Here is a 26,490-nt window from a genome sequence, read left to right as displayed (position 1 = left end):
TCTTATGTGCTCTTAGAAAATTACCACTTTAATTATATTGGATATCTTTTGAGCCTTGTTATAAAAAAATATACATTTGAGCATTACATAAAACAGAACCTTTCTGAATCCAAATAAAGGAGCCTAACAGAGATCACTCTGTTTCTTATTTCTTAAGAATAAAACAAATGAGAAAAACCATCACATATTTCACTTTGATATAAATGCAACGTCAACTATTCAATTACTCCTAGAAAGTAATACACGTGAATAATTCCTGTGGAAAAGCTTCCATTCTTTTTACAACGTGCAATTATAATAGTGACAATGACAATAATGACAGATAATAATGAATGTGTATTGGATATTGAAACCTCTGATTATCATGCTATTTATTTGATGTGCGTGCACTTCCATTTGAAAACGCCATGATAAAAAAAGATATCTTGTGAACCAGAAAAGTAAAATTAGAGGGATCTGAATTAATTTGCTGAAGGGGGTTTCAATTATTCTTTTCTAAATAATTCCAATAGAGCCTTACAGGTTTCACTTTAGATTAGGCAAAATCTACAAGTGTAGCCCTTTTGCAGTGATTAGAGTTCTTTCATATGGGGCTACCTGGTATACTTTTTAGAAGCCATTTACATAAGGAACCAATTTAGCCAAAATTAATATGCTCTCTTCAAATTTGCTAATATTTTAAAATACACATACTTCTTTTTACTCCTCAGCTTGGCACCACCTAGACCAAAGTAATGTGTTTAAAAGACATGGAATTAGAGACAAAGAACTTAGTATGTATGTCATAATGAATGATACTATTTCGATGTCTTGCATAGAAAAATAGAAGGTTAAAAAGGCGATAGAATTTGAAGGTCCTCTTTTTCCATCTCAGTAATTGCCCGACATTTACCATGTGTCATATTTGCGCGCATGTGTGTGTGTATGTGTGTGTATAGGTGTGTGCTCGCGCGCATATGTACTTTGGTTATGGGATGAATGATTGAAGGATGACCTAAAACCTCCTAGTGTAAACAAATTTTTCATCATACCGGTGCGATAAGTGCGGGAAAGTCTCATTTATTTATATTCCAGTGATTCGGAACTTTAATAATTGGGAAACAGGCCAGATAAAGTTTACCTTTCCATGATACATGAAAAAAGTTTTCATTAACTAGATTGCAAGGAGAGTTTTAGCCTGTTTAAGAAATCCGGTGGTCTGCAGGTGCTTTAGAGCTACCCATGTCCATTTAGACTAAATTCATTTTACCGATTATAAATCTTTCTCATTTATTTTGTAAAGAAAGTATTCTATAATCTTCTAAGAATCACTAAATGAGAGAGTTAGAAGACAACTTGGAAGTAATCTAGTTCAGTGATCCCCAAGTCTGGCGAGTCACCAGGATCACCTGAGTGCCCACTCCCAGAGATTATGATTCAGTTAGGATGAGGCCTTAAAAATCAGTAACATTTTGGGGCGCCTGGGTGGCTCAGTCGGCTGAGTGTCCGACTTTGGCTCAGGTCATGATCTCACGGTTTGTGGGTTAGAGCCCCACATCAGGATCAGTGCTGACTGACAGCTCAGAGCCTGGAGCCTGCTTCGGGTTCTGTGTCTCCCTCTCTCTCTGACCCTCCCCTGTTCACGCTGTCTCTCTCTCTCTCTCTCTCTCTCTCTCTCTCTCTCTCAAAAATAAATAAAAACATTAAAAATTTTTTTAAAAACCAGTAATGTTTCACATTCTTCCAGTTGATTCTAATTAACATAGAGCCAGATTTGAGGTCACTGATTTGGTTCTGTTCTCTACCTAAAGTAGAAATCTTTTCAATAGGTTTTTTCCCCCCGAAAGGCAATTATTCTTACCAATTAAGAGATTTATTTTATTTTATTAAAAATTTTTTTAATGTTTATTTTTGAAAGAGAGAGAGAGACAGATATCGGGTAGGGGAGGGGCAGAGAGAGGGAGACACAGGATCTGAATGAAGCAGGCTCTGGGCTTTGATATGCGGCTCCAACTCATGAACCAGCGAGATCATGACCTCAGCTGAAGTCAGATGCTCAATCCAATCGATTGAGCCACCCAGGAGCCCCTCGGTTATACAATTTATAACAAAATGGACCTTAGTTTTTTAAAATACTTTTATTGTGGAAAGATGTTTGGACAGTCGTGTTAAATATATGTTTATCTCCTGATGCTAAGCTGAAAATCTACCTAAGTCATTTAGGAAAAAAAAGAAGAGAAAGCACTTGTGTCTGTTTTGCCAGCATTCAAGTACTGCAAGATAGTTGCCGTGTCTTCTCTTTTCTGTGGTAAAAATCCTCATTTCTTCCTGAGGAAAGTTTTTTCCCTACCATCATACTTACCTCCCTAAAGTATTTCTAGAACAGCACTGTCCTCTTTTAAACATGTGATCAGAGTTCTATACAATATAACAAACGGGTATGTGATATGACATATGTATATATATGGGCATATACATAAAAATCTGTGCCATAAGACTTTCTAAAATTACAGTAGTCTTTTAGAAGTCACAGCGCAGTGTTGAGTTCCTGTTCAGCTTCTTGAGGACTACAAGTATAGAACTTTTTAAAATCCAAATGTTTTCACAAGTCAGGTTTCTCCTATCCTCTGTTTCTTCTGGTTAAATATTTTCAACATCAACATGACTATTTTAAGATAGTTCTGTATCTTCTACTGATTTAGGTGTTTTGTCTCGATTCACTTATTTTTAAAATTTTTTTAAATGTTTATTTTTGAGAGAGAGAGGAAGAGAGAGACAGCATGACCGGGGGAGAGGCAGAGAGAACAGGAGACATAGAACTTGAAGCGGTGTCCAAGCTCTGAACTGTCAGCACAGAACTCGACGTGGGGCTCGAACTCACTATGAAATCATGACCCGAGCTGAAGTCGGAAGTTTAACCAACTGAAGCACCCAGGCATCCCTGTTTCAAGTCACTTATTTAGCGGTAATTGATTGAGTTTGTACTATGTTCCAGGTACCATTCTAAACACTAGAGCTAATGATGGGAGCAAGAGGTATAAATTCCTTGGTCCTCATGGCACCAACTTCCATTCTCGAGGGAACATCTATTGAAAACATCATGATTCTTGAAGTAGGGAGCCTAGTTGTTAAAGGTATAAGCTTTACAATTTGGGCGAGACCCAGGTTTCATCTGTTTTGAGATGATTGACCTTGAGCTAGCCTCTTTTCCCTTTTTAAACTTATTTATAAAATAGGGATAACAACAGACTTAGGGCATAGGTTTTTTTTCAGGATTAAATTAAACAATATATGCACAGCATTTATAAAAGTGCTATCATTAACCTTCCTCCTCATCACCATCATCATCAGTATTAGGTATTTCTTTGTGTAACTTGCAGATTTGACAAGGTAGTGTGGCTTGGGTTCCCACCCAAGTTTTATTACTTAAAAATAATAGGGTTGTGTTTCTTTTGTTTAGACGTTTTAATTATCATAACTTGTTCTCTCTGAAACAATACTAACTCACTGGGGTTTTACGCTGGAGTTTCTCACATACAGCCTTTAGGAGTATACAGCCTTTTTTATGAAACCTAGAGATTTGATGGAAAAACCAAGTAGTTGTGAAGCAGGAAAGTAAACTGGGATGGATAATAATTGTCCCATTCTCTAAAGGCCAAGTTAATTTTAATTTAAGCATCAGCCACATGTGGATTTAAATTCTCTTTCTACCACTTCATAGGTTTATATCCTTGGGCCAGTCTTCAATCTTTTTACACCTCAGTTGCTTCATCTGTAAAGTGGGTGTGTTGCGAGGGTTAAGTGTAATGGGAAAATAAATGGTTCCTACATGTGAATAAAATCACCTTCTGGAGTCGGCCCCTTTAACAGATGAAAAGTACCTTGTGCTGCTGAGGCCTGGAAAACTGAGTGTCTCCGCACAGTGGAGGAAGAGTAAAAACTGATGTCCCCGACATAATCCGGCAGGGAGAGGCTGGAGAAGACTGGGAGAAGTTATGACTCACTCCCATTACTTTCCACTTTACGAAACCTATGCCCCCTTGGTATTTTCTCCTAGCAGGGAGTGAAAGGGCGACTTCACATCTGGTGGGACAGCAGGGATGTCTGGTGGAGGTCTGGGTGGCCGAAAAAGTCAGGACGACACAAGCCCCCAGGGAGTCACAGAAGTGGCGATGGTTTTGGGTTTCCACCAGCCATGAGAGTGGTGGGGTTTACAACAATTCTACCAGATCTGGGAAGCCACCAGCTGACATTCGGGTCGCCTGTGGAAAATATTTACATTGTTCCTGTGATAGTCAATCGATAAATGATAACAAATATTATTATGCATAATTATTAACCTTACAAATCACTCATGTGAAAGTCAATCATTGGTATTTGGCTTTTTCTTAGATTGCTTAGAAGCGTTTCAGAAACCATAGGTTGTGCTGTTTATAAGTAGCCAGAATCTTTACTGCATAAGCAAGTTTCTCAAAAATATAACACCAATACATATATATAAATATAAATATAAATATAAATATATATATATATATATATTTATATATATATATATATATATATATATATAACACCACCGGTGTGGCTCCAGATCTCATGAACAAATTCAACCTGCTCATCCTTTGGTCTGCCATCTCTCTCTCTCTCTCTCTGCTAAAGATGTCACCAAACCCTATCCAAGTCACCAAGTTTTTTTTTTTTTTTTTAATGTTTATTTTTGAGAGAGAGACAGACAGAATCTAAAGCAGGCTCCAGGTCCTGAGCTGTCAGCACAGAGTCCCTTGTGGGGCTGGAACCCACGAACCATGAGATCATGACCTGAACAAAGGGTGACTCTTAACCAACTGAGCCATCCAGGGGCTCCTCAAGTCACCAAGTTTTGAGAATCTTGACCCTTCCATTTTCTTCTATAGTCGATGTTTTGCCACATCCTATAGATTCTAGAGCCGTACTGTTTCTTCAGCCTATCTCCTCACCCCAGTCAGACGGCTATTAGCCTGACTCAGCTAGGTTGGCTCTCTCCCAAGCTGATGTAGCAGTGTGTCTCTCCTTCCTGCGCTCCCAACGAGCCTCCCCTCCAGAGCTTTGTCAAATGAACTTCAGCAAAGCCTGATGTTAATGATCAACTACTTAAGTCTTCTTTTGAAAAACTATCAAATAATTCCCCATTACCTATCATCTACAGGATACGCCTTTCCCCCACATTGTAACTTCCCTTTTCTCTCTTGCAGGTAAATGCCTTCCTTGAGATTCTTTTCAGGGATAAAAGAGTTTCTGAGTTAAGGTCTGAAAAACTTGAAAGAGGAATTTCAGGTGGAAATTGCTTAGACCATGGGGAAAAGTAAGAGAGGAAGATCCGAAGCGATTGGCCAGGAGGAGACTTTGAAAATCAGCTAGCCTTCCCTAAACTTCCAGCTAGAATGGTCCCCGAAAGTCCCCAGAGGACAGCTGCTACCCTTTTCTTAAAATTTTCCAGAGAAGTAAACTCCCTTGAGAATTTGTTCCAGCTGATTTGCTGTTGTATTTAGGTTTCTTTATCATAGCTGCTCTTGGTAATTACACAGCAGCTTTCATCGGAAGAGCCTTTAAATAGACCTGATAATGCCTCTCTGAGGTAGGTAAACACAAAGTATCATTATCCCCATTTAACAGATGAAAGAATAGAGGAAAAAGGGCTTGGGCAACTTTTCCAGTGCCTCAGGATGGGTTTTATTTCTTCTATTTCACAGAGGCAATGTCTCTAGGGTTTTCTCACACCAACCCTTCTGTGATTCGCAAGGTCAGGTGTAATTGAAAATTCCTTAGCTTCCCCTCTTCCTGCCACTGTGAGTCTGGCCACGTAATGACCAGGGAACGGTCAGCTGTACACATTATTCAGTTTTTCTAAGATGGAAGTAACTCTCAGATTTGCCTGATCATATCATAAAGGTAATTCATGCTTGCTGAAAACAACTCTGACTATACTTTAAAGCAAAAAGGACATCGTATCTAGTAGGTGGTCAGTAAACAGTTCTTGTGTGAATGAGGAAATGACAACTGAAAGAACGAATGGGTGAGAGAGACACTGGTAATCCCACCTTTGGGAAACATGTCATTACAGGTTCTGTATCGTCTTTTTTTCTTTCATCAGTTTTAAGTTCCAGTCAGTGAGTGTGGTGGTGGGGACATGAGAAGATGAAAGGGAATGAGAAAAAGTTGTGTTTCCAGACTAGAAGGTGGGAGAGTCAGAGGGTCATACTTTGGGGAATGGTCTTATTGACAAATCTAGGATCTAACCTGCTGCCCTTACTCTGCACGGCCCCAAACCCTTTTGTCTTTTATGTCTCCTTGCGCATGTCCAAATAATCCGTCTTGCCGCTGTCAGACCGCTACATTCATGATTTTTATTGGATGCCTCTGTCTGTCTCTTGCTCTTTGAGATTATTATTGTCTCATGGAATGGGAGCTACCCACAATTGAGAAAGATTACCCAATTTCAGTTATTAGCACAATATAGAACCTTCATGATATCCGCTATTATCACACACTGATATTATGATTTGTATTTAAAACTCCTCACTAAAAAAAATAAAACAAAACAACATAAAACTGCTCACTTAGATAAAGGGGTCCCCAGGGCTGGTTGCTCTTTAGCATCACCTGGGAAAGTTTTACAAAGTACGAGGATGGGGGCAGCCTCAGAGATTCTGGTTTGACGAGCCAGGGCGGAACCCAGCATTGGGTTTTGTTTGTTTACTTTTTAAAGCTTTCTGTGTGGTTTTAATGTAAAGGCGATATTGAGAATTATTGCTCTGAGCAATTACATTTGTGAATTTTGGGCTTCATGGGTTAATTGAATATTTCTAATACATGTTCAAATGTAGCAATACCTCAAAATTAAATAAACATTAAAAATTTTTAAAAAGGGGCGCCTGGGTGGCTCTGTCGGTTAAGCGTCCGACTTCGGTTCAGGTCATGATCTCGCCATTAGTGGGTTCGAGGTCAGCCTCAGACTCTGTGCTGACAGCTCCGAGCCCGGAGCCTGCTTCGGATTCTGTGTCTCCCTCTCTCTCTGCTCCTCCTCTGCTCATGCTCTGTGTGTTTCTCTCTCAAAAATAAATGCATATTAAAAAATTTAAGTGATGTATTATCTAACCTATTACAATAAATTTAGAAAGAGCTTTTTGTGTGCCATCTGAAATTGTCTCACATCCTACCAGTGGTCGGTAATCATAGTTGAGGACACACTATAATGAATGGAAGAAACCAGGATTTTAAAATCCGAACCTCTAAAAGCTGGGTTCCATTCCAACCCTGCCGCTAGTTATAAGTTTGGCTGTGAGAAGATCAACCTCTTTCCTGACTGCAGCTTGCACATGGCAATCCTAGATAACCACCCTCCTGCTCCCACGCGCTTTACCCTGTCGCTGCCAGAGTCTTCCACATTCCTCCCTGGCAGGTGCACATTCTGGGTGAATTAGGAATGTGACCACGTCTTCCTGTACGTGGATGTGGTAGTCTGCTCATGCTTTTGCCACTCTCCTCCGGGACCAAACGTGCAGACTGGTTAATGGTGGTAGAGGTGGGTGTGACAAAAAAGCCTTCATCTGAATCCATGAGATGTAGGCCTCCCCACAGTGTAGATCATAAGCCCGAAGGGCCAGAACAGGTCTGTGTTTACACTGTTCATAGCACTTCACACTCCATCCTTGGTCCTTTGCTTCATGAGGGACCATGGCTTCCGGCCAACTTGATACTCACTGCATCCCCCCCACCCCTCCTTCCACACCTCCCAGATTAAAGCTTCCTTTAGTAACTAGAAGCAGCTGAATATCTTCTTTGCTTGATTACCTATATAATCCTTAATTCTAATACCTAGTACTTAGTGCCTTTCTTCTGAAGAGCATAAATTGCAATGGAAATAGCATCTCATTAATCCCCCCTGCATCCCTGTGAGGACGCTGAGTGGCAAGTATTACCTCCTAGACTAATCCTCGTGCCTGCAAGGGGCACCAGGTCTCACTGCTCGCTAGCACAGATGCTTGCTATCGAACCTGCTGGCAGGGACCACCACTGCTGTGCGAGAGGAGAAAGCTCTCCTTGTTCAAGAGAGACGTGGTTCTATGCAGCCTGTCACCGAAGAGCCATGCGAGCTCTGTGTGGCTTGGTGACAAGAGGAGATACCGCATCACTCACGCTAGTGACGGACTCATAAGGAATGTCCGCACTTAAGCTCCTAATAAAGCTCAATTGTTAGACTCTGCTGCCTCCTGAGAACCAGTCTCATTATTGAGACTTCTCTCTCTCTTTTGTTCTCTCTCTCCAGCCCATCTGGCCCGCTTTTCGAAGAGATGGAGTGACTTCTTGACCTGAGGAATCTGGTACCTGCTGCACAAGAAAAAGTGCAGAAAGACACAAGGACGATGTTGAAAATTCCAGTTCAGGATATAACATATCTGGCTAAAATGACCTGTCCCTGAGAGTCTAGGACGCAAGGGTCACAATGAAGAGATTAACAAAATCTGCATTCCGAAGGAATCAGCGTTCCGATGATGCAGAGGGGGACCATGGCTAGATCCTACCTCATGATCTAGAGCCTGATTTCATCCATTACTCTAACTCCAGGGACAGATTTCTCGTGGGGAAGTTAGGAAGCTCGTTCGGAGGAATTGGAGCCAGCCTCCCGCCAAGCAGGCTGTTTCCAGTTGGAGAGTCACTGCAGGAGTGGCCATGCAGGAAGACAGTGAGAAAAGTTAGTTAGTAACTGAATATATTACTCCAGGCTTCCCGTGGAATATTCACGGCAACACATAGGGGTCCATCTTCAACTCAAGGAAAGGAGCTTTGGCTGATACCTTCTATGTCGGCCCAGAATTTGACTTCAGGGGAAGAATAATTCTATGAAACCATCTTGGGGTTAAGACAAATGAAGAAGGTTACCCTTACTTTTGGGTAGAAAAGCAGCAAGGGACTGAGGCAGGCCCGGGGGTGTGTGCCGTGGAGACAATGAGGTGTGGCTTGTGGGATCCAGCTTAGGGACACCCTGCTGCTGTGGGTGAAATAGGAATCTCTTCTCCTCCTCCTCTTCTCCCCTCCCTCCCTGTGGGGAGCCAGTTCTTTCTGCTCCTTGCTGCTCCAGCAGCCCAGGAGGGGCTAACGCTACAGTAAGCCCTCGCTCCAGGGCTCCGTGAGGCTAAGGGACTCTCCAATGTTCCGCCTGCAAAGGGCATCTGGGTGGAAGCCTCACACACCCTCTCAGTCAGCCAGTCCCTGACACCACCCCCCTCCGTTATCAGAGTTTTGGCAGGCAAAAACAAACCGTCCTGAAAAAAATCAACCACGTTCTCTGAAACTTAATTGTGGACACTGTACTGTGTGGCTTGAATTATTCTGAAAATGCTCTGGTGTGGTAGGTGCCCCAATTTCATCATCAAGAAATAATCCTTTAGAGTCTGGTTATTGGAATTACAGACTATCTCCATCTCTATCACTCATCCCCCCTCTCCTCACGTCAGTTTACCAGAGTACTTTGAATTTTGCAACACATTTCTCTCAGACTTGTCTTTTAGTAACTTGCTGTTAGGATTTTCTCCCTTCTTCTATAGATATGCAGTAAATAGGAAAGCAGAAGCAATTTTTTTTTAGTCTTATGATTTTCAAAGTGTGATCCAAAAGCTACCAGTAGCAGAACCACCGGGATGTTGCTAAATATGCAGGTTCCTGGGTCCACATTCCTGGCCAATTTATTTAGATTCTCTGAGGTAGGGCTAGGGAAGATATATTTATTTAAAAAATCTCTATTGTTGATTCTTAAGAGAACTACTGATTCAGGCAAGACTTTCTGAGGCCGAGGAAAGAGGATATTTTTCTCGTATAGCTTTGTATTGCGGGAAGAAGCTATTAATGTATTGCTGACTTGGATCACTGCTCAATTGCCTATATAACTTTGGCGTATAGACCTAGTTGAAAAGTAACAATTCAGCTAGCTTCCCTAACCTGTTTTCAAATTCCTGGATCCTCTTACCGGTTCTTGTTATAAACTGAATTGTTTCTGCCAAATTTATATGTTGAAGGCCTAACTCCCAATGGGACTGTACTTGAAGACGGGGTCTTTGGGAAGTAATTAAGGTTAAATGAGGTCATAAGGATAGGGTACTAATCCGATGGTACTGATATCCTTATAGGAAGAGGAAGGGACATCAGAAATCTCTGTCTCATTCTCTCCACCAGTGCACACACAGGAAAAGGCCACATGAGAACACGGTGAGAGGCTGCTGTCCGTAAGCCAAGAAGAGAGGCATCACCAGAAACCAATAGATACCAATAGTCCAATAGACCTTGGACTCCCAGCCTCACAGAACTGTGAGAAAACACAGTCCTGTTATTAAGCCACCCAGTCTGTGTTATTCTAAAATGGCAGCTCAAGTAGGCTAATACAGACTTCCTTACAACTGTCCAGCCAACAGGAACACAGGGCAGAAGAGACCAATGAGTCACTCGCTTTTGGGAACTGACCTTGAGAAGGAGCCTTCTATGGTCAAACTTGCACAACTATTTTGAGAAAGGGTCTTCCTGATTTCACCACAAACTAACTATACTTTATAGCAGCCTACCAGCTACATTTTGGCGTACATGGAGAATTTGGAATATGGGGAGGTAGGGTCCCTAACTACTCCTCGGTTTGGTGCTCAAGTCCTGTACATATGCAGTAAATGTTAACAATGTTCCAGTGGAGGAAGGGCGACCAGGAGGGGTAATGACAGATACGGCTAATGGAGAGAAGTGATTCGCATAAGCTTTGTGGCAGACTCTAATTAACGTCTATAAAGCCATACACATGAATTCCTTTGTGTTTTCAGAAATTCTAAATGCTTCTTATGCTCTGAGACTCTATAGTTTTCTTGCCATAAAAAAAGTGAAACATTTTCCAGAAAAATCTTTCAGAGTCGAGTTCTTTCTAGGTCAAAAAGACTGTTGTTTTCTAAAACTTGGGCTCTCAGTTTGACTAGGTTGATGGAAGGCTTGAGGGGCTCCTTTCTGTACAGGGGGTGCTTCTTCCCCGGAATAGAGTTTTACTTATACTACCTGCTGCTGGTTTACTTTGCTGCATCCTAAGTCTGGGGAAATCACAAGCCCTGAGTTTATTTGAATGCATTACAGTGATGTTTACGTATTTCAATTCTGCTTTGTCTGCTTTCTCTCTTTCGAAATTTTTATTCTAAGAATGCCTCAAACAGCTGAAGTTTGTTGGGCTTCTAGGGATACTGAAGTGACTGCCTAGAATGAGTACCTTCTCTGTGAGTAAGACTCCCACAGACGGACAAAGATGGCTGCCTTCTAAACACACACCAATGTGAAGGTTACCTGCTTTCTTGGGATCGGTTGGCAGCACATACTGAAAACTGTAAAGTTATCATTTATTTTGATAACACTTTGTCGTCTTAGGTATCCTGATAAAGAAATACATGCTAAAACTCCTACCACTTTGCACTCAGATCTATGATGGCCTGGAGTCTTCTTTGCTACATAATGGAGATATAAACCTTTACAGAAAACAACAGATTCATAGTCAAAATAGAAACTGTCCATCCAGAAGCATAAGCATTAAGTTTAGGAAACAATCTGCTGAACATATTTCCATATCCATACCCTCAACACAACAGTTAGTGAAGTAACAAACAGTATCTAACCTACTAAGAGTCCTAAATGTAATTTCTTGTCAAGAGTAGCAGGTATTTTTTGTCCCTGAGGAAAACTGCAAGGAGACTGTAGCAAAGGAAGATGAAAGTGGACAAGTTACTCTCATGACGAATTTAGCTTTTCCGTGTCAGAAGCTGCCTTGGTCATCTGTGTAGTGAAGCCCTCAGTTGAAACCCAGCCATGACTGAAAATACTGGGCTGTCCTATTTCCTGCTGATCCCCCTATGGAACTCTTTTGCCTCCCCTTCCAATTAAGAGGATCTGTTTTGCAGTTTTGTTTTCTTTTTTTTACGTGTTTCTTCTTCTTCTGCAGTGGCTCTTCGGAGTTATCATTGTCTTGGCAACCAAAAAAGTTCACCACGTTTCCCTAAAATAATTATTGTGTAAACATAGTTTGAATAAACATTTCTTATGTACATCCAATAAAATTTAAATAAATTAATTAAGTAATGGATAGTTTTTTGAATGAAATTATTGCTAAACCAAGTCCAAACTATCGGTTAAGAAATATAATGCCTAAGTAAACGTAAAGCCAAAATTGCCACACGAAGAAGAAAACAAACAACAAAACAATCACAGGTATTTTCTTCTGTCATACCCAACACCAGGAGTTTTAGGAACAGACATATGTGTCATACCAAAGTATGCTGGGAGCTTTCCACAGTACCTCGGTGTGCACTTTCTTTTCACTCTCGTCAGCTACGACACCCAATTCCTGCAGAAGCTGGGCTCTGGCTGTGAGGCAGGAACCACAAGAAGCCCTGGTAAAAATGCTTCAGAGGCTCATAACTCCGTAAGAAAGAGACAACCCAGCTAAAAAAAATGGCCAAAGGATTTGAATAGGCATTTTTCAAAACAAAATGAACAAGTGGCCAATAAGCACACAGAAAGAGGCTCAATATTGTTAGCCATCAGGGAAGTGCAAACCACAATGTGCTAGACCGTCACAGCCATAAGGACGGCTATGGTCAAAAAGATGACACCACGCGCTGGCGAGGATGTGGAGAAATCGGAGCCTTGATGCACTGCCGGTGAGAAGGCAAAGTGGCGCCACTGCTCTGGAAAACAGCCTGCCGGCTCCTCAAAAGGTGAAACCTTTGTTCATTGTTCACTGAATACCATATGACCCAGCAATTCCACTCCCAGGAGTGTGTGTGTGTGTGTGTGTGTGTGTGTGTGTGTGTGTGTGTATCTATCTCCAAGAGAAATGGAAACAGGTCTATACACAAACTTGTACTTCCATTACTCATAGCAGCATTATTTATAATAGCAAAAAAAGTGGAAACAAGTCAAATGCCCATCAACTGATGGGTAAATAAAAGGTGTTATATCCATACAATGAAATACTACTTAGCCATAAAAAGGAAGTACTATTACATGCTTCAGTGTGGATGAACTTTGAAGACATTGTGCTACATGAAAGAAGCCCATCACAAAGGTCACATATTGTGTGATTCCATTTATCTGAACTGTCCAGAACAAGCAATATTATGGGCCTCTGGAGACAGGAAGTAGATTAGTGGTTGCCTAGGGTTGAGATGGGGGCTGATTGCTAATAGATATAGGGTCTTTTGTGGGGCGGGTGATAAAAATGATCTAAAATTAATTGTGGTGATGGCTGCGCAATTCCACAACTACAGGGTTTTATACTGCAAATGAATGAATTGTATGCCATGTAAGTTACATCACAGTAAAGTCATTCAATGTGAATCTACCACGGTTTTTCTAACGTTTCCAATTGCTGACATGGATGGATCAGTAGGACTGAACAGACGCCAAGACTGGCCTCAGTTTTGTAGTTCACTCAAAGTTGGATAAAATGGACATTTTTAAGCAGAAAAATTATCACTATCAGAGCAACCCTTGGGATTCATGCTATGAAAATCCAGCTCTAGAAAGAACATACTGTATGGAATTAGGAGTCCTAACAAGTAAACAGAAAAGCAAATTAGATATAAATAGAACTACTGTTATAAAAATAAAATCTGTCACTTATTAAGTATTCATAGTCAGGCATCATGTTAAGTGTTGTACATACATTCTTCCAACACTCAGAACTGCCCAAATGAAGTGGGTATCAGTATGTACACTTTATAGGGAAGCAATCTGAAAACAAGTAAATTACCTAAAGAAAGCCAGCTTATAAGCGTTGAGGTAGGATTTGACCCACATCTGTGTGACTTTTGGGTCTTAATCACTATGCCATAAAAGTTTAAGATATTAGCATTATAATATAACCATTTCATTTGTACCTCCTTTTAAGCCATGTTCTCTCCCTTATTCATGTATGTATATTTCGTAGTTTACTTTGTAGTCCCTACCTACAAATGCCGTTTTGGGGTGAACAGTTGGGAAAACCAAATAGGGAGAGTACAGAGATTGCCATGGACAGTTGTGGTATAGTTGTCATAGTTACCAGTCCACTCAGTTGGTCTTTGCTACGAGGCACACACACTCCTGCCTCTATATAATACAGCAATATTGGCTGAGATCCATCACCGTATCAATGAACCCCTGTAAATGCATACGGAGTAGAAAGTTCTGAGGTCCTAGTGTGCATAGCAAAGCATTGAAGTTCTTCCTTCAGTTTCCCTCTCATATTCACAGGCATTACATTCTCTCTTCTAATCCCTTCCATTCCCAGGACTTTCTGGTGTGGCTGGTCTTAAGGGATGCTGAAAATCAGGGCCACACAGCAGTCTGCTGCTTTGTTCTAAGCGGGATTTACAAACATGATTCTTTTCTTTTGGTAAAAAACTGACCCTCCCAACCCAATAATGCTCACTCAGAGCCAGACTGTGAGTTGTTGACCGTCCTGAATCCACTCCCACATACAAAATAGACCTTCAGCAGCTAAAAACACAGCTCGGAAATCTCTGTACAGAAGAACTCAAAGCCGGCACCCAGCAATATGCACTTCGGCTGTGAATATGCACACAGACACATACACATATCTATCTATCCACATTTTTCCACAATGCTTCTACATTTGCAAGGACTCTTTCTTCTCTAATACTGGTGCTGTCTCTCTTCCTCCTCCTCTCCATTTCATGGGCCTCGCCTGTCTTCAGAGGCACCTGAAGGCACATAAGGCAGGGAAGTGAAACCGACTGTAATTCTTCAGTTCACTTCTCTGCAGCCTTCAGTGAGCCAGTCTCCATACGGTGGCCCAGCTGAGCGCTGAGGAAGTTCAGAGTCCCTGCGCAGGTGCAATTTACCAACCGCTCAGGGCGCGCTGGGAGCCCAGGACCTGACATATGTACGTGAGGGGCTCAGGGACAGCGGAAAACGAAGCCTCCAAGCTTGACTTTATGAGATTAAAAAGGAGAGGGACTCTCCTCTAGGTCTGGGAGAAACGGAGGGCTTTTACACCTAAAAAGGCCATCGTTTTCCCTTTGAAAAATTATATATAAATTACTGAGTGCTATCAGGAAGTCTAATTTTCCCACTTCCTTCTGATGCCCTTGTGTTCACCTTCAGGTTCCCTCCACTTCATTCTTCGGTCTTAAGAGTCTGACTAATTCTGTGCTCCAGTGAGATCACAGATATGTTCGAGAGGTTTCTTGACAGACAAAGATGTATTTGAGTAAATTTTGCTTAATGTATCTTTTAAAATTAGTAAGTTAATTTTAAATAGCATTTTCTGTTTATATATCCATTGTCTCAGCCTATCTTCACCAAAACCCTGGCAGGTAGGACTATAATTATTAACTCATTTTACTGATGTGGGGCTCAGCTCAGGTGGAGCTAGGATACGTATTTAGGGTTATGAGTTCAAAAGCAGTGTTTCCACCATGCTATTGCTTATTGTTTCAGTTCGAATTAACAACAAAAAATGATTTTTTTCCACTGTGGAATTCAGCCATGTACTGGATAATCCTTAGCAGGGCACACAACTTCCTCTATGATTTGGACAACACTTCCCACGTAACCCTGAGCCACACGTACTTTCTTTCAGTCTCTGGAAGGCGCCAGACTCTTCTCTGCCCGGCGCTCATGCGTGTTGTCTCCTGTTAGCACGTGCTTTCCCTGGGAGGTCCACCTTGCCCTCCTCCAGACCCATCACTCTGGACGCCTCATATTTCAAGGCTCATCTTTTTTTGAAGAGTGTCTTCTGCGGCTGCCCCGATGAGGTCACGGCACTTGGTTATGTTGTCCTACTACACGGCAGTTGGCTCATCTACCGCACGCATTACCGGTCTGATTAATGTATGTAATTCGTTACTCTTTTTCCTTACGCTGTAACCTACACAGACTCAGCAATACACCAACCCAACCTTCGGGGTAGTCCACAGAACTTCTTGTTGGTTCTATGTTGCAGCGTATGATCCCAAGTCCCCACTGTCGGAGTGGGATGGTCCTAGGCCTGGGTTTAGAAAAGCTGCCCAAGGTGGTGACGGTCCCTTTGCGTCTCAGGTGTTTGGCCAGTTCCAATTAGGCTGAATTGTTAAGATGATTTTACAAGGAAGGCAGCTATATTTCCATCTCCTTCTTTGGCATAACAGACGGTCCCCTTTCAACTCTGACACTTCTGAAACTATTGCATTAACTAGCACAAGAACACAGAGGGTTTTGTTTTTGTTTTTAAGTAGGTTCCACACCCATCCTGGGGCTTGAACTCATGACCCTGAGGTCAAGAGTGGGATGCTTTACTGACTGAGCCACCCAGGTACCCAAAGAACACAGCGTTTTTAATAAAACGTCTTGATTAACACAGATTACAAATATATAATTATTGAACTGAATTGAATCATATGAGTGAAGATACCACGACTGACCTTGAAGGAAACAAGAAAGGAAAAAAGTTTCTCAGGGAAACATCCTTTTTTGTTTCTTTTAAGGACTGACTTTTTTCTTTTCAGTGAAACACCATCTATATCCTTGTAAACTATATAAGTTGGGAATGCAGTGACTTAAATGCTTCTAAATTTGTACTTCTTTGTCCAAAAAATATTGACAACTTACTTACTGTCCAAGCTCTAGAATTTCCTTGCCCATCTTCTTGTACTGCTAGCCCTTGTTTTCTTTTTCAGATGCTTTATCTTTTAATAATTTCCTTGATTTCCCATATTGCCTTATATTTTCCTTACTCCTTCTTTTTCTTCTTCTTCACTTCCCTAGGATTTATTTCTCTCTCTGCATCATAAATATTCACTACTTTCATTTCCCCACTATTGTAGGCTTTCTCTACTACCTTTCTGCTTTAATTCTAATGTCGCAAATAGTCCTGACCCAATTTTGGTTAATATTATTTGTGACTAGATAGACTGTTTTAATATTCACAGTGAAACAGACATATTCACGGTGTCATCTGTGTTACAACGGAGAGTCCTTCTTCTGGTTAAACTCATTCTCCTGCCTATATCATAATAGTGTTCCTTTTTTTTTTTTTTTAAGAAATCATCATTAGTAATTCATGCATCATGAATTATCTTGGAAGTTAATGGAAAGGACCTAACAATGAATCTATTTTCTGAAATTCTAAGTGAATGACAGAAGGTATAAACATTTATGGTCTAACAATTGTTAAAATGATTTTCTTGAAACAAAATATAAACAGAATAAAATCCCAATTAGAGTAATACTATTTTATGTTATTAGAATATACAGGCATTTTTTAAAAATAATTCTGGCTTCTACCTGTTGTATTTACCATGTGTAAGTATCACCAACGTGAATAGCTCTCTATTGTCCTCACAGAAACAAAGCTGATACCACTCTAGTACTCAGTACACAGAAACCTAGGGGAAAAAACCTCTTGGTTCTAATTCAAGCACCAAGGCTTTGTTTCAGTTTGTTCTATTTTCACAATTATTTTTCGTAGTTAAATGGAAAGTTCTTATTTTTATTGATTAATTTAAAATATATCGGCTCATTGTATTTTTAGTATGTTCATTTCGTGGTGATAAATCCCAGCAACCCCATTACATAGCCCTTTAATCTCAGAACTAATAATTAGGTCTGGTAGACCAATGGTAAGGGATTTTGGCTTTCCAATATATTTCTCTCCTTTTCATCATTTGGGTGTTTGGAGAAGCATTAGAAAGTTGTAGCTCTTAACCTCTTTTGTGGAAGGATAAGACAAAGGTATGGAAGGTTTGGATTAGAGATTGTTTTCTGTCTCAGCCATGTTTATAATATAGACCATAACAAGGAGTAGTCTTCAGATGATGATGACCGACTGCCAACTCAGCCCTCTCTAGATCATTAAACAAATTACCGATCTTCTCTCAGCCTCAATTTTCCAGTAGATAAAAAGACAAAAATAATGTTATAAGGTCTAGAAAGAATGTCAGTAATATGTCACACTCATGGTAGGGGTTCAGTAGTGATCGCTACTGTTACTGTTGGGAAACAGCAGTGTGTTGTGTGTGTGTGTCTCATCATCTTTAGAAGAACCTTCATTTTTACTTCGGCATGGGCTTTGTCAATTCGCACTTAACTGAACCAAATCCCAAGTGTTCACTTCAATTATATTTAAGACCAATATCAATTCCAACCGGACTCACAGGTGCCTGACCTTGATCTACTAAGGGAGACAGACACATAAACCAAACCTACAAACCTACAACAGTGCTCCTCCAGAGGTCAGTCATTTTCAGGAAGGCAGGGAGGTGCTACAGCCATACTCAATCCGGTAAATTGACTCCAAAGTCAGGAGTCCTGACACCACTTACTATGGTTGATCAAAGCAGCTGGAGATATAGGATGGTACTTAGAAAAATAATTATTCATGTACTCATTTGTGTGCCTTGATTAGTCTGCTGGATATACACACTTCAATCTTAGCAATGTGTTCAATGTATCTGACTGGTTTCCTACTGGAAATCATTAAAATGCCATATAAATGATATTTTAACTTCCTCTGAATAATGACTAATCTATGCTAGTTGGTTCTATATATAGTATGCTTGATAAAAATGAGCTGCTCATTCACTTTTTAAATTAATTACTATTTATCTTCCTGAGATTACTACTTAAATTCTCAAGTCTTACTATGGAAAGTTGAAACTAATTTGGCATTGGCAGAATTATCGAGACTTGTATTCTTTCCAAGCAGAGGGAGAAAGATCAACTGGATTCTTCCCACTACAATAAGGACAAAATTTTGTGTCCGTTTTGTTCACTGATGTATCCCAAGTGCCTAGGATAGAGGTTTCTAACTATGACTCCCAGAACAAATCAAGCCTGCCTCCTGTTTCTAGGTAGCCTCTCATGCCCTGAGGGCTTTTTACATTTTTGAAGGGTGGGGGAAAAATTTTTTAAAAGAGGAATTTTTTCATAACGTGAAAATTATATGAAATTTCAGTGCCCACAGGTGGCATCCTACTGTAACACAGCAATACCCATTCATTTACATATTGTCCTTGGCTATTTTGTGCTACAAGAGAAGAGTGGAGTAGTTGAACAAAGATCCCGTGACATCCAAAGCCAAAAATAATTACTGTTTGGTCTTTTACAGAAAAAAAATTCTGACCCCAGGCCTAGTACAGTGTCTTTCCATAACTTCTTTTAAAGTCAGATACATTAATATTTAACCCTCCTAACTTTCTTTCCAAAAGGAAAGTCTTGAACTATATATAAGTCTATGGATGATCACTAGATCATATCCTTGCACAGAGGCTCGAAGCAAGAAGCAGACCACTGTGGATGAGAACACGGACTCAGGAGCCATATTGCCAGGGCTCAGACTTTGGCTCCACCACTTATGAACTGTGCAACCAGGGGCAAAATGCTTAACTTCTCTGCATCTTAGTTTTTCCATCTATAGAATGAGGTTAATGATGATGCCCATCCCTTAGAGCTGTTTTGAGCATTAAATAAGTTTGTATTTGTAAAATGCTCAGAATACCCTCAGGTATGAAGTTGCTGTTATAAATAAAGGAACACTTTTTTTAAAAACTGTATTTTTAAGTTAAGAAAATAGAGATACTTAGAAATTGGCTAAGGTAATGAGTGATACTCAACATATTCATAAATATGGAATAAATACAAGTATGAATTAAAATTTAAACATGTCCTGTTTTGTCAGTAAATCCTCTAAGCCAATATGACACATTAATATCTGCTCTAATTGCCTTTTGATTGTAGGATATAACTATTTGGCTCCCATACCTGTGATCGAATTTTGTAATCAATGGTCCTGTTTCACATAATAAACAAATTGTATTCTGAATGGTTGACTAACTTCTGATACAAAAATCTAACTACCTAACAACTTCTAATCTGAGGGTATCAAATTGATATGAAAGGAAGTAACAATTTAGAGAATACATGGAGACAAGGTGAGTTTGCTTTGCTAAGGTTGTTATTCAGCCTTATGAAGAGAACTAATCGAAAATATTGTCCTACATTTAAAGAAACACTTTTTAAGCACCAAAGCCAGGAATCAAAACTATGTTATTAGGAAAGCTAATGGCTTTTTAATCATTACAAGTCATTTTAGCCAATAGATAATTATAGTTCTGATGTTTAAGTGGATTTTCAAATTAATTTCTGTGAAATCTTTAAATAGACTTTTTTAGAGAGTAAAATCTTTATCAGGTAGCCTTATGTCTTCTATAAAATATAAGTACACTTCCATACAGGACTGTATATGGGACTGTAATAGTTGATGGTTATATGTTTTTAAAAATATGATTATTTTCATGAATACGTTTCTATGACAAGTGTTTTCCTGTAGGTTCAATGGGTTTTTGTTACGTGCATCAGTAACATAGATTGAGGAACACATTCAAATGCAACACTGAAGCTTTCTTATTTTATAATCTTAATTCTTTCAACTTTCAGGGAGCATTTCCTTACCTGTTACATTGTGTGAGATGCAATAAAAATGTAAACAGGAAGGTAATGAATCCAGTCCAAATTGACTTATTTGAACAACTACTAACTTATGCATTAAATTGTTAAAATTAGAAGGAAAAAAGAAACTTTGGGGATTACTTAAGAAAAATTTGACTATATGTCTTCTGATATTTACTTTTTAATGTCCTAAGCATTGCATGCTATGTCACTTATTAAATTGAATTTTCATGCTTTAGAAGCTTTTAATAATGACTTTTCCAGAAACTTTTTCAAGAACTTATTTCTTAAGTTTTATATTTCTTGCAAAAAAAAAAAAGAAAGAAAATAAGAAATAAGACTTCAAATGTCTTAAGTTTTGACTACTCAATTCCTTTTCTCTTAAATTAGTTATGCATATATTTGAATATCAAATAATAAGCCTCTTATTTTTAATTTATTATTCTCAATGTTTAATTGAGAATAATTTGCTAAGATAAAATACAAGTCTGAGCATAAATGGCATACTTGGAGAGACTGAACAATTAGAGCAAAGATTAAAAATTATTTTGGGTATTTATAAAGTCTTTAGGCTTGGGTTGTTATATTTTTCCAGATGTAATAAAAATTCAAAATCACTTAGTAGTCTTTAAAAATATTAAAAATATTGCTATTATATTAATAGCCTTACTTTCTATAGAGAAAATGTATTCTTAAACAAGAAATTCTTTGTGAAGTTATTCTATTTCCTTATATTTTGTACTTTTTCCAACAGATGAGTCCATTTAAATTTTTCAACGCCTTGCCTCAATTTGAGGAATTCCTTTATATTTAGACCTTAAAAAATTGAGGTGGATAAAAAGTAATTAATATTATGCATCTTCATGCAATTGTCTTTAATAAAAGTGATGCGTTTGCAAAAGCAATTGTTCAACACATGTATCCTCCTGTGAAACTACACGTAAGTCTAAGAGAACATTTTTATATTATGCTGATGCTACTGGTTACAACTTAAAGCATTTTCGTCTACATGAAAGTGAAGATCCTGATGGTCAGTCTTACATTCTTTCTGCAAATTAAAATGAGAATAATGTAATTAATCCCCCCAAATGAGAATGCCACAGTTATCAAATAGTGGAGCAAAATCTAAATTGTATGATTTTGAGATCAACAATAGGTTCACATGAACCGTTTTCTTCTCTGTGTCTTCTGCTTTTAAGGAAAAACACAGTTTTTCTTCCTGCCGCAGAAGTATCAGATCCTCGCAGCGTCCATGACACTTGTAAGCACTTAGTGGTCAGCCGCCACGACATATCCGTCAAATGATGTGGCCCAGTGAAGCTGGGAGGGGTCGTCCCAGAGCCAGGCGGCCTTCTTGCTATCTCAGCCACCCACCGGGACAGAGCCAGCAGGCCCCAGCTGGTGGACTGAAGCCAGACTGAGGTGGAAAATGGAATTTGCATTTTGACAGTCAACTGTTCAGACACTGGACCCTAGAACATACTTATTAGGCAAAAGTGCATCTAGGGCTTCAGAAATTCTTTACAAGATCAGATCTGTAATGCTCATAGCCCCTGGTCATTCTTAAAACAAGTTAAGTCTTAATCCTATTACCTCTCTTGGTGTCTGAATTTATACTAGATCTTACATGTTTTTAGAAATATGAATAAATACATGTTCAGGACTATAACTGTGTTGTCTGTGAATTCTTTGAATATGTATAATATATGCTAAATTAAGCATACCTGTAAGTCATTTAGAAGTGATAAAAGCTAAGATTACAGACTATTAATCAGCAGTGCCCAGTGGCGTGGTGACATTTGGGCCATCACACTAAGTTTTGATCTTTAGACCAGAGAAGAACTCTTACAAAACAAAAATACATTTCATGTTCTTGTTCCTACTTAGACTCCTGTGTTCACTATTCGCGGACACAAGGGCCTGGATTCTTGCTTGTGCTATTGTCTCACCGTCATTTTTTGACACATTTCAGGAACTCATCTCTCACAAATACTAGAAAATCAACTTAGAAGGTTTCTGAGTCCAAGGTTTCTCAGACCCCTGTGGGCCTCACCTGAACACCAGCCCTGTCTAAACAGTGGTAGAGACTACCTTCCTTCTCTTAAAATGTTTCTACCTGGGTCTAGTAGAAACATCATGACTAAAAAAATATTTAACTCCATAAAGCTGCACATAGTGCCCCCCCACTTTAGACATCCCTCTGAATGGGTAAATGCCATGACGGATTTTTAAGCCATGTAACACTTTGCTGGATTAGGCTGGGGTAGCCTGGCATCTGAAATCATGATGATTTATCCTGAGAAACTGAGATGCTTCTCTATTCTAAAAAGAGAAAGAAACCCTCTGTTAGGGCTCATTAAAAGGGGTTTTAAAATTGGAGCCAATGAAACACGACTTCAATTCCTACAGTTAAAACAAACAACTCAGCAACATTTTAAGAAGGCGTCATTTCTCTCTCCGCTTTGACATGAAACCCTATTTGCAGCACACACAGACACATTCCAAAGAGCTACAACAAGTCCCCAACTTCTTTGTGACTTCAGAGCAGGCACAAGGACCTAACTGGAGCCAGATGACGGCCTCGTCCCAAGTTTCAGCTGTCTCCCCTTAGAGATGGAAGCTACAAGGCATGAAGCCCTCTGACACCCGGAAACCTCTGGCTTTGCTCTCCTTTAGAAGTGAAAAGGAAAGGCTTTCCACAAGATCGAAAAGTTTGCCTGGATATGTGATACCAGAATGTCCAATAGTGACCTGAATAGACAAAACCCTTGGGAGCTCTAACTTCCAAAGGGAACTGACCTCAGTCACTAAACAACAACAACAGCAAGCAACCACACCCACCACCACCACCACAACAGACCTTGAGGGTCTGACAGAAAGCATGCCAGCTCTCCTCATGGAGCACCGCCAGGGCGCTCCTGCTCCCCAAGGCAGGAAAGGGGTGGAGTGGGGTGGGGACTTGTCATTGCAGAATCCTTTTCTTTAAGCAAGCTCATTTTGAGATTTGGAGGGAGGACCGGTTAGAGAGGGTGGCAAAGCTGCACTTGTAACTGCCCTGGCCTTAGGCCCCACCTGCCTGTCAATGTCAGTCCACAAGCCCCACATTTCTTGCTCTGGGGATGTTGACAGCACAGGCTTTCTAGCGCTCAGGGATGTTCTCAGACCAGTTCCCTGCTGACCTTTAATGGACTCAGAAATCAACTTTCCCCACACAGTCTAAATTGTTTGCGTTTGTTTTCAGCTTGCAGGAGCCTCCCACACAGGCCGCCCCTCTCCTCCCTCCCTCTGCCCCCTCCCCTCCCTCCGGCCTTTCCTGCTACCCCCCACCCACCCCCCGCCCTCCCTCTTTGTTGTCTCCTACCTGCTGGCCAGGCTCTGCCTGCAGTGCTGCCTGAAGGGCATCAGGTGGTAGTTCATGGCGTCCAGCAGCAGCTTCTGGCAGACCGGGTCGGTGCGCATGAAATCCACCGACTGGACCCGCTCCACCAGCTCCGGGGCCGGGATGAGCGCGAAGCGGAGGCGCTTCATGAGGTCGGGCGCGTACTGCATGCGGGTCTCGCGGTCGTGCTCCAGCCACAGCACGGACATCTGGAAGAGCGCCAGCTCCGACTCCACGGGGGGCGGCAGCGAGTCCAGCAGGGCGCGCATCTCCTCGAAGTTGAGCAGCAACACATCCTCCACCAGGTACTTGTTGGCCAGCTTCTTGGTCTCCTCCAGGCCGTGCAGCGCGGCGATCTTGCACACCTGCTTGTAGTTCTGTACCGAGATCTGGTCGTTGAGGAACTGCACGCAGAGCTTGGTGACCTGGGGGATGTGCAAGATCTTGCTGACCGACAGCACCTCCTCCACCGTGTCCAGGGAGAGGGTCACGTTGGCCGTGTAGAGGTACTCGAGCACCAGGCGCAGCCCGATGGACGAGCAGCCCTGCAGCACCAGGTTGTTGATGGCCCGGGGACTGGTCAGCAGCTTGTCGTCGGGGGAGGAGGAAGGAGTCCCGGGCTCCTCCTGCGGCGGCTGCTGCGGCTGCTGTGGCGGCTGCTGCTGCGGCGGCTGCTGCTGCTGCTGGTCCTTGGGGGCCCCCAGACCGTCCTGGCCGCCGACCCCTCCCCCGAGAGGGGGGTGGCTGGAGAAGAGCGATCGGAAGTACTGTGAGCAGGAGGCCAGCACGGCCTTGTGGCAGTGGAACTGCTGGCCCTGGGCCGTCAGGGTCACGTCGCAAAACAGCTGCTTCCTCCACAGCAGATTGAGGCCGTGCAGCAGGTTGTCGCTGTGGCTGGGGTCGAAGGTGGAGGTCCTGTCCCCGGATCTGGACATGGCGAGCTGACTCGGCGCACCTGGCTTTAAACCCTCCTCCGACCTGGCGAACGGGTGGGGGATGGGAGGGAGGGGAGAAGGGTAGTGAAGGGGGTGGGGTGTGGTCGGGGTGGGGAAGGGTGTGGAGGGGAGGGGAGGGTGAAGAACAACAATCAGTGCTCAGCTTGGCTCCGGCCCGGCGCGCCCCAGGACCCCAAACCCTAGGAGTAAGGTCGGAAGGCACTGAATCCGTGGGCGCCACCAAAAGGGCCCTGTCTGGGGTCGGGGCGCGGGTTCAGCTCCCTGCTACTCCTCTCGCCACCGCCCACACACTTCGTCCCTCACTTTCCTAAAACCACCCGGGCTCGGCTCTTGGCAGCGACAGCGGTGGCAGCAGCGACGGCAAAGTGGCGGCGGAGGCCGAGACACCTCGTGAGCTTATGTCCATGCCGGGCCTGAGGAAGGGAGAGGCCAGGGAGTGGGGACCCGGGGGTTCCCCGAGGGCGCAGAGGAGACCGTCGGCGGAGGTTCCAGGTCAACTTGTGCCTGCAGCTTTGCTTTTCGCAGTTGGTCCAGTTTGGGGGGGCGGGTAGCAAAGGGGACCCGAGAAACGTGCGGGTGGGCGACTCTTGGCCCTCCGAAAGCTGGGAACCCCTTCGATTATCCGTGCTGCCCCGAGAAACTCCTAGGCTAACAGTGTGAGGTAGCAGATAAAGCCCTTTCTTCTCCCGGGAAAGTGCAGCGGAGCGCGGTGAGGACCCGCTCAGTGGACTCGGCAGAGGCGGGAGCTGTCCTTATCAATTCTAGCTCATTTCCCTCACCCCGGCCCTGCCTGCTTCCCCGCTTCGCAAACTGTTGGCTTCCCCGTCACCACTCAGTGTTGCTAATTTTCCAGAGACGCCCTTAAACCTGGCAGGAGAATCCTTTCACCCCCCCCCCCCACCTCGGCCTCCTCTCTCCCGCCCCCCGCATCTCAAAGCGCGGAAGTTCAGACGTGTATCTCCCCTTCCCTCGCGGGGCGGCACCGGGGAAGACGAGGAGGGAGGCAGCGGGGCTCCTGGGGCGGCTTTAGAGCCGGAGGCCCGGAGGGATTCACGTGAAAGGCTGCGTCTCCCAGGCAGCAGGAACACTGGCTTTAACTCCTGTAACTGTGAGAAGTTCAAGTTAACTGGCAGGTGTTGGGGGAGGGGTGGGTGCTGTCCAAGGCGGGGGGGTGGGAGGGGGGAGGTGGAGGTTCCGCGCGGGGTGTCTGCTTCCCACCCGGCGTCGCCGAGCTAAGCCGCAGCTTCCTTCCGAGCCCCTCTGTACAAGCCCCAGCGGCCCCCCACTCGGGCACCCCCACTCTCCTGGCCCTGGAACTACTTCTGTAAAAAAAAAAAGTCTGAGCCGCCCGCATCTAGGCGGAGGACGGCGGGCTGGGGGAGGCGAGGCGAAATCTATACGCCAGGTCCTTAACCTGTAATTGCACCTTCCAGGGCCGAGCAGGAAGGGACCCTCTGCCCACACCCCGCCCGCGCGCCCGCCCGCCCGGGAGAGCCGCCGCCGCCGCCGCCGCCGCCGCCCGGCTCCGAGGGATCCCGCCGGACCTGCCCCTTCCACTGCGGCTCACTCTCTGCCCGGCCTGGCACCAGTCCTAGATCGCCGGCTTCCTCTTTAGACCCCACTGGGCTCCTCTCGACTCACTTTCCCATCCCGTTCCAGGTGGACCCTAACCTCCCTCGAGCTCCCTCCCCCGGC

The 26,490-nt window shown here is 42.7% G+C and overlaps 1 protein-coding gene across 2 annotated transcripts in view; it reads right to left on the bottom strand.

The window, feature by feature from the left end:
• Window positions 1-26,436, bottom strand: part of KLHL14 (kelch like family member 14) — a 100,823-nt gene extending 74,387 nt beyond the window's left edge. Inside the window, exons 1-2 of one of the 2 annotated variants that reach the window (XM_029922817.1) lie at window positions 26,363-26,436; window positions 23,822-24,817 (exon numbers count right to left, since the gene is read on the bottom strand). In XM_029922817.1, the coding sequence (XP_029778677.1) occupies window positions 23,822-24,774 (953 nt within the window). In that variant the 5' untranslated portion in view covers window positions 24,775-24,817; window positions 26,363-26,436. The other variant, XM_029922818.1, reaches the window with a different exon arrangement.
• Window positions 26,437-26,490: the final 54 nt, after the last annotated feature.

Source organism: Suricata suricatta, chromosome 14, assembly GCF_006229205.1.
Source record: "Suricata suricatta isolate VVHF042 chromosome 14, meerkat_22Aug2017_6uvM2_HiC, whole genome shotgun sequence".
Classification (NCBI taxonomy): Eukaryota; Metazoa; Chordata; class Mammalia; order Carnivora; family Herpestidae; genus Suricata; species Suricata suricatta.
The sequence above is the reverse complement of the archived record's forward strand: the minus strand, read 5'-3'. Positions and strand labels throughout refer to the sequence as shown.